At 50.8% G+C, this 12,407-nt stretch overlaps 1 protein-coding gene and 1 pseudogene across 2 annotated transcripts; one reads left to right on the forward strand and one right to left on the reverse strand.

Annotated features, from left to right (window-relative positions):
* The first annotated feature begins 28 nt into the window (after positions 1 to 28).
* On the forward strand, positions 29 to 3,054 carry LOC135271087 (golgin subfamily A member 6-like protein 26). Of its 2 annotated transcripts, none has more exons than XM_064367834.1 (4): positions 29 to 328; positions 1,478 to 1,536; positions 1,870 to 2,011; positions 2,336 to 3,054. In XM_064367834.1, the coding sequence occupies exons 1-4, from the start codon at positions 212 to 214 to the stop codon at positions 2,948 to 2,950; spliced, it is 933 nt and encodes a 310-aa protein (XP_064223904.1). In that variant the 5' UTR covers positions 29 to 211; the 3' UTR covers positions 2,951 to 3,054. The 2 variants fall into 2 exon arrangements, with proteins under 2 accessions (XP_064223904.1, XP_064223905.1); XM_064367835.1 differs by having other exon boundaries at positions 84 to 214.
* LOC135271086 (amyloid-beta A4 precursor protein-binding family A member 2-like) overlaps positions 486 to 12,407 on the reverse strand; it is a 48,704-nt pseudogene continuing 36,782 nt past the window's right edge.

The following is a 12,407-nucleotide window of genomic DNA, read 5'->3' on the forward strand; positions in this document are numbered from 1 at the left end:
TTTAGGGGGAGTCCCTTGGGCCTCAGCTCAACCTCTCTCCTTCCAGGAGACTACAGATACCTCTCCGGCTGCCTGCAACATGCCTCCTGACAGGTGGAGGACTTGAAGCAGGCTTTGTCTGATGTATCCAGACAGAAAAACGTGGCGGACAGAGTGAGTCCAAACACCTGCCCCGTCCCCCTGGCAATCCGACTTCCCAGATGGAGGAGTGATGGTAAAGGTTCCTTTGCAGGATGGAGCATCCTTCCCAGAAGGCAGCATGGGCCATTTCTTGGTGCTTCTGTGTGTGGTTGTCAGAGGCAGGCTGGGGCTGAGTCGGCTGCTGTGGGTGAGTTGGGGGTGCTGTAGGGAGAGAGCACAGGACACAGATCTCAGAGGCCAAGTGCCCACCCTGCCCTTACCTGGCTGTGGCCTTGGCCAAATCCTAGGTAGGGGTTAGAGTACTTGTACCATGAAGGTCAGTAGAGTATCTTTAGTATGTTACCATTTGTGTAGAGAGAGGGAACACGTGTGTGTAGTGTGTGTGTATGTGTGTATTATGGTAATATACATAAAACATGTAAGGATTCATTAAAAACTCAGGAGAGAGGAGCAGTGTGAGTGAAAGATAGTTTCCTCTTGAATTCCTGACCTCAGGTGATACACCCGCCTCGGCCTCCCAAAGTGCTAGGATTACAGGCGTGAGCCACCTCGCCCAGTGATATTTCCCTTTTGTACCTTCTGAGTTTTGGACTATGCCAACCTATCATCTTTTCAAAAAGTCAACAAAAGATTAATTTCCTTATCTGTGCCCCTACCCCCAGGAAAGAATGGGTTTAGAGAATCAGAGATACCTGGGGGTTGAAATCCCAGCTCTGTCTCAGTGATCTGAGGCAAGCACTTAACCTTTAATACCCAATGTTTTTCATCTGCACAATAGAGGTAATAATAGTAACCGTCTCCTGCTGGTTGTGAGGATTAAATGGGAGTGTTAGCATAGTGCCTGGTAAAGCACTCAGTGAAGATTCCAACAGTGGTAGTAATAACAGTCATGACAATAGCAATATTATCTAATCTCTCCGGGCTACTTAGCCAGCTATGAATTCAATCTCTTTCCCTGTCCTTTCTACCCTTACTGAGTTCTTTGAAAAAACAAATGAGGGCCCCAGGCTCATTGGCTCACATCTGTAATCCCAGCACTTTGGGAAACTGAGGTGGGCAGATCACCTGAGGTTGGAAGTGCAAGACCAGCCTGAACATGGAGAAACCCTGTCTCTACTAAAAATACAAAATTGAGCCAGGTGTGATGGTGCATGGCAGGAGGCTGAGGCAGGAGAAAAAAAAAAGGAAAACAAAGGAATCATGGGTGTGCCTTGGGACATGCCAGGCGTGATTGAGAGTGAGGCAGAGTTGCTGTGGAGTAGTCACTGCAGCTGTTCCTGTTGGTCAGCTGCTGCTCTCTCTGCTACATTCTGACTTAACCTTTCTGTATTTGCAGTGCAATGAGGAGTTAATAAAGGAGAGGGATGGCCTGAGTCTGGCACTGTACAGGAACACGTAGGTTTGGGGAAGGTGGAATGGGAGGTCTGGGGGCCCTTAGCGTGGGTGGAGTGCTGGGAGGTGGGGTGTACAGGTGAGCATGGTGAGGGGGTCACAGAGGTTTGCACGTGTGCCCAGCAAAGCTCTAGTGCTGGCTGTGCCACTGACTCACGGGCTAGACTCAGGCAACTCATGTCTTCTCTCTGGCCTGCCGCCTGTGACTTTTGATTTCTGGGGTCCCTTCCAATGCCACGGTTCTGTGGTGGGTGTGGGGTGAGGGTAGAGGGTTGATCAGCAAAGCAGTCCTTTCTGTTCATCGTTCATGCCTTTCTCTACTGCCTCTGGCCATAGTATCATCAATGAGGAGCTGGAAAGGAAGAACACCAAACTAGAAGAAAAACTTAGACTCCTGCAGTCCGAAAAGTCCAGCATCCAGCTCAGTGTCCAGGAGCTACAAAAAAAGCTGGATAGGACCAACCTCCTGCTGCCGCAGGTGAGAGGCTGCAGCCCTGGGGGTTGGGGGAGCCCCATCCACCTGGGGCCATGGTCTAGGGATGATGGCGGGTATGGGGAGGCTCCAGCCCAGAGCTGGAAAATCTGGGTCCTGGTGCTGGTCCCTCCATAGAATCCTCTAGAGTGTGCTATAAATCTACAAATTGTGGCCCTGCCTGGCAATCAGAATCTTAGGTTAGTACTTAAAAAAAATTTTTTTTAAAGCATCATGGATGAAAACCATTGTTTTGTAGATGACATTTCTATGGCTAGCTCATGAGCCTATTTCTTTTTGAGGTTCAAACCAACACTTTGATTATTCCAGGTGCAGCTACAGGAGGAGATTGAGAACCTGAAGCAGGAGCTACAGAAAACCAAAAGAGAGCTCCAAGAAGCGCTGGATGAAAATAATCGCTGGGAACACCTCTACCAGCAGCAGGAAGAGACAATGAGGGAACACAAGATGATGATGGTGGAGTGGGAGGAGAAAATACTGCAGGAGGAACTAAAGATGCGGGAGCAGGAAGAGACAATGAGGGAACACAAGAAGATGGTGGATTGGGAGGAGAAAATACTGCAGGAGGAACTAAACATGCGGCAGCAGGAAGAGACAATGAGGGAACACCAGCGGATGATACAAAGGCGAAAGGAGAAGATTCAGGAGGAGGAACAGAAGATTCAGGAGGAGGAAAAGAAAAGGCTGTGGGATGCGAAGGAACAACTGAGGGAGCAGGAGAAGAAAATACAGCAGGAGAAAGAGTGGCTGAGGGAGTGGGAAGAGAAGATGGAGAAGCAGGAGGCGATGATGCAGGAAAATAAGCTGAGGGAGCAGGAGATGTGGGAGAAGGAAGGGAGGCAGGAGCAAGTGGAGAAGAGGGGAGAACAGGACATGATGTGGGGGAAGGAGAACATGTGGGAGGAGTACAGGATGTGGAAATAGAAGACAATGCAGGAGTAGAATTATAAAATACTGGCTGGGTGCAGTGCTAAAATACAGTTAATACCAAATTTACCATTTTAATAAAAGTTATTTTAAAGTTTCTACCTGAGGGCTCTCATATCTATGTATATTTCTATTGTCTTTCTTATCTCTTGTCTTTCTCTTTTAGTCTTGCCTGATGGCATGCCTAGTAAACTTTCATCTGCCTCCAGAGTGTATTGACTTTGACTCTATGGCACACAATCTGAGTAAGGGCAAATCACTTTCATCTAATTTGGGACACTAAGCTGGTTCAAAGCAGATTTTAGGTTTTGTGACAGCTGATCTAATTTTTATCCATTTGGGCTCTTACGGGTGTCCCTTCCAGGGTCACCACCGAGGTCCCAACTCCTTACTGGGACCCAAATTCTCATGAAGTCATTTGAGCCCTGTGAGACTGCCAGACATTCAGCTCGGCTTTCCAGCCTCTTAACTATCCCTTCATAGTCGGTTTCTTAGCCTCTTGGCCCTATGCCGTTTACCAGTCACCAAATGTGGGGAAAAGACCTACAGACTGTCGGGGCCACCTCCAAGCCCAGGTCACTGAAGTCCTCGCTGAGGTCTCTAGTTACCTTCCAGCAATTGTTTTTCGTGGGGGTGGGGGCACAGTTTTTCTAACTGTCCAGTTTCTCTAGCTGTTCTTGTGAAGAGAAGTTGAAAATCTCCTCCTGTCTTTATTTATTTATTTATTTATTATTTTTAACAGAGTCTCACTCTGTTGCCCAGGCTCTAGTGCAGTGGTGTGATCTGGGCTCAATGTAACCTCAGACTGCTGGGTTCAAGCAGTTCTCCTGCCTCAGCCTCTCCAGTAGCTGGGATCACAGGTGTGTTGGCACTGCCTGGCTAGTTTTTGTATTTTTAGTTCCACCGTGTTGGCTAGGGTGATCTCGAGCTTCTGATTCAGGTGACCTACCTGCCCTGGCCTCCTAAAGTGCTGAGATGATAGGTGTGCACCACCATCTCTTTTAATAAATGTTTTTGGCTGGGTGCGGTGTCTGATGCCTGTAATCCCAGCACTTTGGGAGGCTGAGGAAGGCAGATCAAGAGATTGAGACCATCCTGGCCAACATGGTGAAACCCTGTCTCTAAAAAAATACAAAAATTACCAGGGTGTGGTGGCATGCGCCTGTAGTCCCAGCTACCTGGGAGGCTTATGCAGGAGAATCATTTCAACCAGAGAGGCAGAGGTTGCAGTCAGCCGAGATCGCGCCACTGCACTCCAACCTGGTGACATAGTGACACTTCGTCTCAAAAAAAAAATTAAAAAATCTTTTTAATTTTTGGTATAGCTTCTATTCAGTGGAACGCCTAGATCTGAAGTGTACGTTTTGATGAGTTTTCACAAATACATTACTCATGTAACCCACCTCCTTTCAAGACACAGAACATCTTTTTTTTTTTTTTTTTTTTTTTTTTTTTTTGAGACGGAGTTTCGCTCTTGATACCCAGGCTGGAGTGCAATGGCGCGATCTCGGCTCAGCGCAACCTCCGCCTCCTGGGTTCAGGCAATTCTCCTGCCTCAGCCTCCTGAGTAGCTGGGATTACAGGCACGCGCCACCGTGCCCAGCTAATTTTTTGTATTAGTAGAGACGGGGTTTCACCATGTTGACCAGGATGGTCTCGATCTCTTGACCTCGTGATCCACCCGCCTCGGCCTCCCAAAGTGCTGGGATTACAGGCTTGAGCCACCGCGCCCGGCCAGAACATCTTTTTTTTTTTTTTTTTTTAAGAACATTTCTATCATCCAGAAAGTTCTGTGCATTAATCCTGTCCTGCACTCCCGCAGCAGCTGCTGCTGCACGTGCTGAGGACATTGGTTCAGGACGCTGGCCTCCCCAACAGAGCTGTTTTCACAAGCCTGCTTGCCTTCCCCAGCACTAAATCCCTGCCTGCTCTCTCAAACCTGCCATCTTTAAACTGGTTCTACCTATAACCCTCCCTCATCAATTCAACAGATAAACAATCCTTCCTGGCCCAGCAGCCCACAGCCTAATACTTACTGTATACCCAAGTTTTCAGAAATCGGACTCGCAGGGGTGGGGCCTGGCAGCTGCCTCCCCTCCTCCTGATGGCTTCCACCAGCCTACAGGGTCCACAGACCAGATCTGGCCAGGCAGCCTGAGCCTGGAAGTGCAGCAGAGCCTCCTGCTTCTTCACCCTCACTGGGGTGGCAGCTACATGGCAGCAACTGGGCTCCCCCATGAAGCCAGAAGCCCTTGGCTGGACACTGACACTCAGACCCCAGCCTGGGTGAGCCTGGCTGAAAGCCCCTCCCTTCCTGTCTGGCTGTGGAGGGAGGGAGCAGAGCATACACAGGTCTGCTGCCCTCCCCAAACTTCAGCCTCCTCCTCGGAGAGGGAGCCACTCTATTAATCTGGACAGTGCCTTCTTGAGGGCTGTAGTTTGACAGGCTGGGTGTGTGTGGGCCCACTGTGCTACAGAGAGGCTGGTATGTCAGAAGGCAGCCACCTGGCCAGAGCAGGGTCAGCCTACTCGGTGACCTCCTTCTCCCTTCCAGACACAGCGTCCTGCACTCTCCCCACATGAATGCTCCCCTCAGAGCTGCTTCCAGGGGTGGGGTTCTAACCCTGTGGGTGGGGACATTGTGTTAGTTTACAACGGGCCATGGTTCTGTCTGACATCTCCAACTCAGAGTCAGTAGAGACGAGAGATTCCCCGCACCTCCTCCCTCCTCAGCACCCCTACATCTGCACACATCCACACATGGAGACCCTGACATTTCTCCCTGGGAGTGCTGCCATCTGTGTCTCCATGCCTACAGCAGCCACACCCACTGTCCAGATCCTCCCCTGCCTGGTTTAGTACACAAGGCAGCGCTCCGGAGCACCGGGGCCGCAACCTCCAGCCGCCCCGAACGCATTCGGGTGTCTGCAGTGCCGCGGGAGACCCCAGGCTGCGACCGCCTGCGAGTCAGGCAGCCTGAGCCCCCGAGCTTACCTGGCCAGGGTGCGGAGCTGCTGCAGCGCGCTGCCGTCCCGTGGAGTCGCCGCCTGCTCCGAAAGCAGTCCACGTAACTGGACAACTACAGGTTCCTTTACACAAGTCCAATAATCACATCTTCTTTATATACTCACAGTGAGGCTTTTTTATTTTTTAGAAGGCAGCCTTTCAAACGTGTTTATTAGAATGCACGCTGACTCTGCTATAATTTAAAGAAAACACAGCTATGCTGACATCCACTGCCCTCATTACCATGTGTTTCTTCCCCAAAGTTTTGTCAAACTTTCAAAAAATCCTTTTCCAAATAGTTATTCACAGCTAACTGCCCATCAGACCAAGGTCCCCAGGCTTTTAGAGACACTTCCATTGTGAAATGGACGGCAGCCCCCACCCCAGCCACCAGGCCACCCACCACTGGCCACGGCAGTGTGTGAGCAGCAGCGCCCCCACGTCTTTGCCACTGTCCTGCTGGTCTGAGTATACCCCTGAGGATCGACAGGCTCTCCCACAGACACTGCCCCACCATGAGCAGATCCAGGGCAGCAGGGTAGAAATGGACTCTCTTCTAGGGTGGGAGTAGGGGAGTCTTCTGTGAAACATCAGTGGCCAATCAGCCCTCAGAAAGACTTCACTCCTGAGTCTGAGGGGTGAGCATAAGAGTGGCCGGAGCATTCACACAACATGCTTCATAACTGGACCAGTGAAGTGCTCAGCCACCATTAGAACTGCAAGGCACCCACCCCTCCCACCCCCTCGCTTCAGCATCTGCGAGGCCTCTACCAGGAGGTTCCTTGCTCTCAGGCCCCTCTGCTCCCTTCTCTGGGACAGCCAGGGTCCTACCTGCTCGTGAGGCCACTTCGGCCTCTCCTCTGGGGTCCTGGTGTTGGGCTTGAAGCCTCTCTGGGGATCTCCGCGGTGCTTGGCCTTGGAAGGGAGGTTCACAGTGACTTGGCCCTTGTCTCGTGCCTGCTGGGGCCTTGCTGGCAAGGCAGGCCTCTGCAGAATCCCCAGGCCCTGGCTCAGGCCCATGCTCAGGGCCGGCCTCATTGGCGCTGGTGATGCTCATCGTGCTCAGGCTCATCTTGATTGCGGCCACGATCTGGTCGATGTCCTCCTCCTGGTCCTCCAGGTCCCCATCCCCACACCTCAGGCAATAGGGGGAGGTGCCAGTGTTCCCGTTGGCCTCTGCCAGGTAGTAGTCCTGGGGACAGTGAGGGCCATCTTCTTCCTGGTCATGGGCCTCTAGGACGGAGGGCTCAAACTCCCGGATGGGCAGGTAGCGATCCAGGTAGTCCTGGCTGCCTTCAGCCCTGTGGCCCTGGGGGTGTGGGCCTGCCGAGTCCGTCCATTCCTCCACTGATGGCCTCCTGGCACTCGTCGCCATCCACTGCATGCACGCTGTGTGGGCCAGGTACTCCTCTCCGTTGCAGTCCATGCCCTCCAGGTAGCCGTCATCCTCGGGGCAGTAGTGGACTTAGTAGGTGATGCCCTCTCCTCCTCCTCAGAAGGGCCCTCGTCATAGTCCTCCCTCCCTGGAGGTGTTGTTCATGTAGTTGGAGCTGGAGTCCCCATCGGGGCTGTGGTTGTCGCACTCCTGTTCTTTGGGCATGGAGCTCTCTGGCCACAGGGCGGCCAGTTCCAGGCCCTCAGGTACATGGCCTCCAATGGCAGCTCCACGTCCTCGCTCTTGGGCTCCTGGCACTGTGGGACAGGGCCTGGCCTTGCCCTGTGGTCCAACATGCTGCTCCCCACACTCTCACACTTCTGGTGGGCCATGGTGGGCACTCACACAGTCGTCATCTCCCGGAGGGAACCACAGCAGAAAGGAACACTGGGAAGAATAGTCAGAACCACACAAAGCCTGGCCATGTGCCAGGCCATTCTACCACCACGACACCTCCCACCACGTTTTCCCACAGCAAGATGAAAAATGACAGCTAAAGGTTTTCACTGCAGCAATCTTTTTTTTTTTTTTTTTGAGACAGAGTCTCTGTCACCCAGGCCGGAGTGCAGTGGCGTGATCTCGGCTCACTGCAACCTCCACCTCCCAGGTTAAGTCAATTCCGCTGCCTCAGCCTCCCAGGTAGCTGGGACTACAAGCTCGCATCATCACGCCTGGCTAATTATTGCATTTTTAGTAGATACGGGGTTTCACCATATTGGTCAGGCTGGTCTTGAACTCCTGACCTCATAATTCACCTGCCTCAGCTTCCCAAAGTGGTGGTATTACAGAAGTGAGCCCCCGCACCCAGCGGGTAATCTTTTAAAAAACTGGAAACAACCAAAGTACCCATAAATAAGGAGATGGTTAAATAAATGAAAGAGTTCTTGTGCTCCAAGAGTCGATGGCGTCTTTAAAGAGGCAGGGCAACAGGCACTACAGTCAGGGATCTTAATGTCCTGTTTTGGAGGGAAAATGGCAAGTGAGCTACACAGTCAGTGCACGTGTGTAGATCCCAGTTCCAGCTCCGTTAAGATGGCTAGAGAATACACACACACTCCCCAGCCCATACACGGACGCGAAGGCACACAGAAAGGGGGAGCTCCCCAAAGGCTTGTCAGTCGTGTCCTCTGGGGAGGGGAGGGGAGGGGAGAAAGGTGGGAGCAGAGGGGCCATGCACATTTTACTTTATTGAAGATGTATGTACTGGTTGACTTTTTTACCAAAACGCATTGATTATTCACCAACATTACAATGAAACCCACCTGCGCACCTTTGAAGGTCTCTCTTCTAGCTGGGGAGATGTCAGACCTGAGACAAAATGTCCCGTGGGGAGGGAAGGAAGTAGAACTTCCTGCACCAGCCGCTGCTCTGGGCCTCAGGAGTGGTGGCAAACAGGCCAGTCTCCGCCAGGAAAACGGCCACTGGGGCAGAGGGGCCAGCCTCCCATGTGATCAGGACATGAGCACACCACAGGGCACAGCCAGAGATACCGGAAACACAGGAGGTGGTGCTGAATCCAGGAAGGGCGGGACCAGGGGATGTGCAAGCCAGCACAGCCGGTGGCGTGCAGACGAGCAGGATTAACTTGGGGAAAACTAAACCATTCAGTTTCACTCAAGCAGTCTGGATGCAAAATGAGTAGTTTGCATGCAAATGTGTGTGGTGGTGTGTGGTGTGTGTGTGACATACAGTGCATGTGGTGTGGCAGGTAGGGAGCGTGTGGGGTGCGTACGTGTGCATGCTGGTGAGGCATTCTGGAGAGTGTGGTGTGTGGAGTGTTCTGTGTATGGTGTGTGGTATGTGGTGTGTGTGATGTGAATGTGATATGTGTGTGTGGTGTGTGTGAAGTGTGATATAGTGTGGAAGGGTTGAGTGTGTATGTTTTCTATGCATGGCATAGTTTTGTGGTGTGTGGTATGTATGAGGTGTAACGTGTGTGGTTGTATGAGGGGTGTGTGGTATGTATGGGGTATGTGGTGCCTATAAGATGTGTATGGTATATGTATGTATAATATTGTATGGTGCGTGTGGTATCTTTGTAGTGTGAATAAGTTGTCTGTGTGGAATGTGCTGTGTTGTATGGGTGATGTAATATGTATGTGGAGTGTGGTGTGGTGTGTACGTGGTATTTATGAAGTGTGTGTGGTGTATATGAAATGCATGGCCGGGCGCAGTGGCTAACACCTGTAATCCCAGCACTTTGGGAGGACGAGGCAGGTGGATCACGAGGTCAACAGATCAAGACCATCTTGGTCAATATGGTGAAACCTCGTCTCTACTAAAAATACAAAAAATTAGCTGGGCATGGTGGTGCGTGCCTGTAATCCCAGCTACTCAGGAGGCTGAGGCAGGAGAATTGCCTGAACCCAGGAGGCGGAGGTTGCGGTGAGCCGAGATCGCGCCATTGCACTCCAGCCTGGGTAATAGAGCGTAACTCCGTCTCAAAAAAAAAAAAAAGGAAAAGAAATGCGTACGGTGTGTGCATGTGAGGTATTATGTGGTGAGTGTGGTATGTGTATGTAAGGTGGGTGTGGTGGGTATCGGGTATATGCGTGGCGTCTGGTAACTGTGAAGAGTGCGTGGTGCGTATGACGTATGTATGTGGTGTTTGCAAGGTGGACATGTGTGTGGTGTATATGGCGTGTGTGGGGATTTTACGTGTGGTGTGTGACAGTGTATGAAGTACGTGTGTACTATGTGTGTGGTGTATATGGGTTGAATGTGTGGGGTGTGGGAGGTGAGCATGGTGTATCTGTAGTGTCTGGTGTGTATGGGGTATGTGCCTGAGGTGGGTATGCTATGTGTGCCGTGTGTGTAGTGTATATGGGTTAAGGGTGCGGTGTGTGAGGTGGGTATATGTGTGTACTGTATATGGGTTAAGTGTGTGGTGTGTGTGAGGTGCGTATGTTATGTGTGTGGTGTATCTAAAGTGGGTATGATGTGTGTGGTGTGTGTGTAGTGTATATGGGTTAAGGGTGTGGTGTGTGAGGTGGGTATGGTTTACAGGTGGCATGTGGTGTGTGTGAGGTGGGTAAAATATGTGTGGGGTGTGTGTGGTGCATATGGGTTAAGTGTGTGTGGTGTGTGAGGTGGGTATGATATGTGTACGGTGTGTACGAGCTGGGCATGGTATATATGCGGTGAGTGGCGCATATGAGTTAAGTGTGTGGTGTGAGGTGGGCATACTATTTATGTGGTGTGTGAGGTGAGTATGTGCAGTGCGTATGGGGTATGTGTGTGAGGTGGGTTTGATATGTGCATGGGGTATGTATGTGAGGAGGAAATGATATGTGTGGTGTATATGGGTTGAATGTGTGGGGTGTGTGAGGTGGGCATGGTGTGTATCTGGTGTGTGAGAGATACTTATGATGGGTGTGCAGTGTGTGGGAGGTTGGTATGATATGTATGTGGTGTGTGTGTAGTGTATATAGGTTAAGGGTGTGGTGTGTGTGAGGTGGGTATGATATTTCTATGGTGTATATGGGGTGTTTGTGAGGTGTGTGAGGTGGGTAGGATGTGTGTGGTGTGTGTGTAGTGTATAAGAGTTAAGTGTGTTGTGTGCATGAGGTGGGTATGATGTGTGTGGTGTATATGGGTTAAGTGTGTCTCATGTCTGAGGTGGGTATGGTGTGTGTGGCGTGTGAGGTGGGTATGATATGTGTGTGGTGTGTGTGGTGTATATGGGTATGCGTGGTGTGTGTGAGGTGGGTATGATACGTGTGGTGTACATGGGTATGTGTGGTGCGTGAGGTGGGTATGATATGTGTGTGGTGTGTGTGTAGTGTATATGGGTGTGTGTGAGGTGGGTGTGTATAATGCATATAGGTTAAGTGTGTGGTGTGTGTCAGGTGGGCATGGTATACATGTGGTGTGTGGTGTGTGAGAGGTGGGTATATTATGTGTGTGGTGTGTGTGAGGGGGATATGATATGTGCGTAGTGTGTGTGTGGTGTATATGGGTGAAATGTGTGGGATGTGTGAGGTGGGCATGGTGTATACGTGGTGTTAGTGTGTGAGGTGGGTATGTCTGTTGTGTGTAGTGTGTATGGGGTAGGTGCGTGGTGTGTGTAAGCTGGGTATGATACGTGCCTGGGGTGTGAGATGGGTATGGTATGTGTGTATTGTGTGTGAGGTGGGTATAGTATGTCTGTGGTGTATGTCTGGTGTATATGGGCTAAATTTGTGGGGTGTGTGAGGTGGGCATGGTGTGTATGCAGTGTGTGATGTGTCAGGTGGGTGTGATATGTGTGTTGTGTGGTGTATATGGGTTAAGTGTGTGGGGTGTGTGAGGTGGGTATGATATGTGTGCATTGTGTGTCGTGTGTATGCGGTATCTGTGTGCTGTGTGTGAGGTTGGTATAAGTGTGGTGTGTGTGGGGTATGTGTGTGAGGTGGGTATGGTATGTGTGTGGTGTGTGTGTGCTGTATATAGGTTAAGTGCGTGGGCGTGGTTATATGTGGTGTTTATTGTGTGAGGTGTGTATGTGTGTTGTGTGTGGTGTGTATGGGGTATATGTGTGATGTGTGTGACATGGGCATGGGATCTGTGTAGTGTGTGTGAGGTGTGTATGACATGCGTGTGTATAAGATATGTGTGTGGTGTGTCAGGTGGGCTTAGTATGTGTGTGGTGTATGCTGTATATGGGTTAAGTGTGTGGGGTGTGTGAGGTGGGTATGGTATATATGTAGTAGTATGAGGTGTGTGAGGTGGGTATGGTATGTCTGTTCTGTGTGTTGTGTATGTGCTGCGTGTGGTGTGTGTCAGGTGGGCATGGTATATATTTAGTAGTATGTGGTGTGTGTGAGGTGGGTAAGATGTGTGTTGTGTGTCGTCTGTACATGGTGTGTGTGAGGTGGGCATGGTATACACGTAGGAGATTGTGGTGTGTGAGGTGGGCATGGTATTATGTAGCAGTATGTGGTGTTTGTGAGGTGGGTATGATTTGTGTTGTGAGTGGTGTGTATCTGCTGTGTGTGGTGTGTGTGAATTCGGCATGGTATATATGTAGTAGTA

Source organism: Aotus nancymaae, unplaced genomic scaffold, assembly GCF_030222135.1.
Source record: "Aotus nancymaae isolate 86718 unplaced genomic scaffold, 86718_ANA_hifiasm-v0.15.2.pri h1tg000075l, whole genome shotgun sequence".
Taxonomy (NCBI): Eukaryota; Metazoa; Chordata; class Mammalia; order Primates; family Aotidae; genus Aotus; species Aotus nancymaae.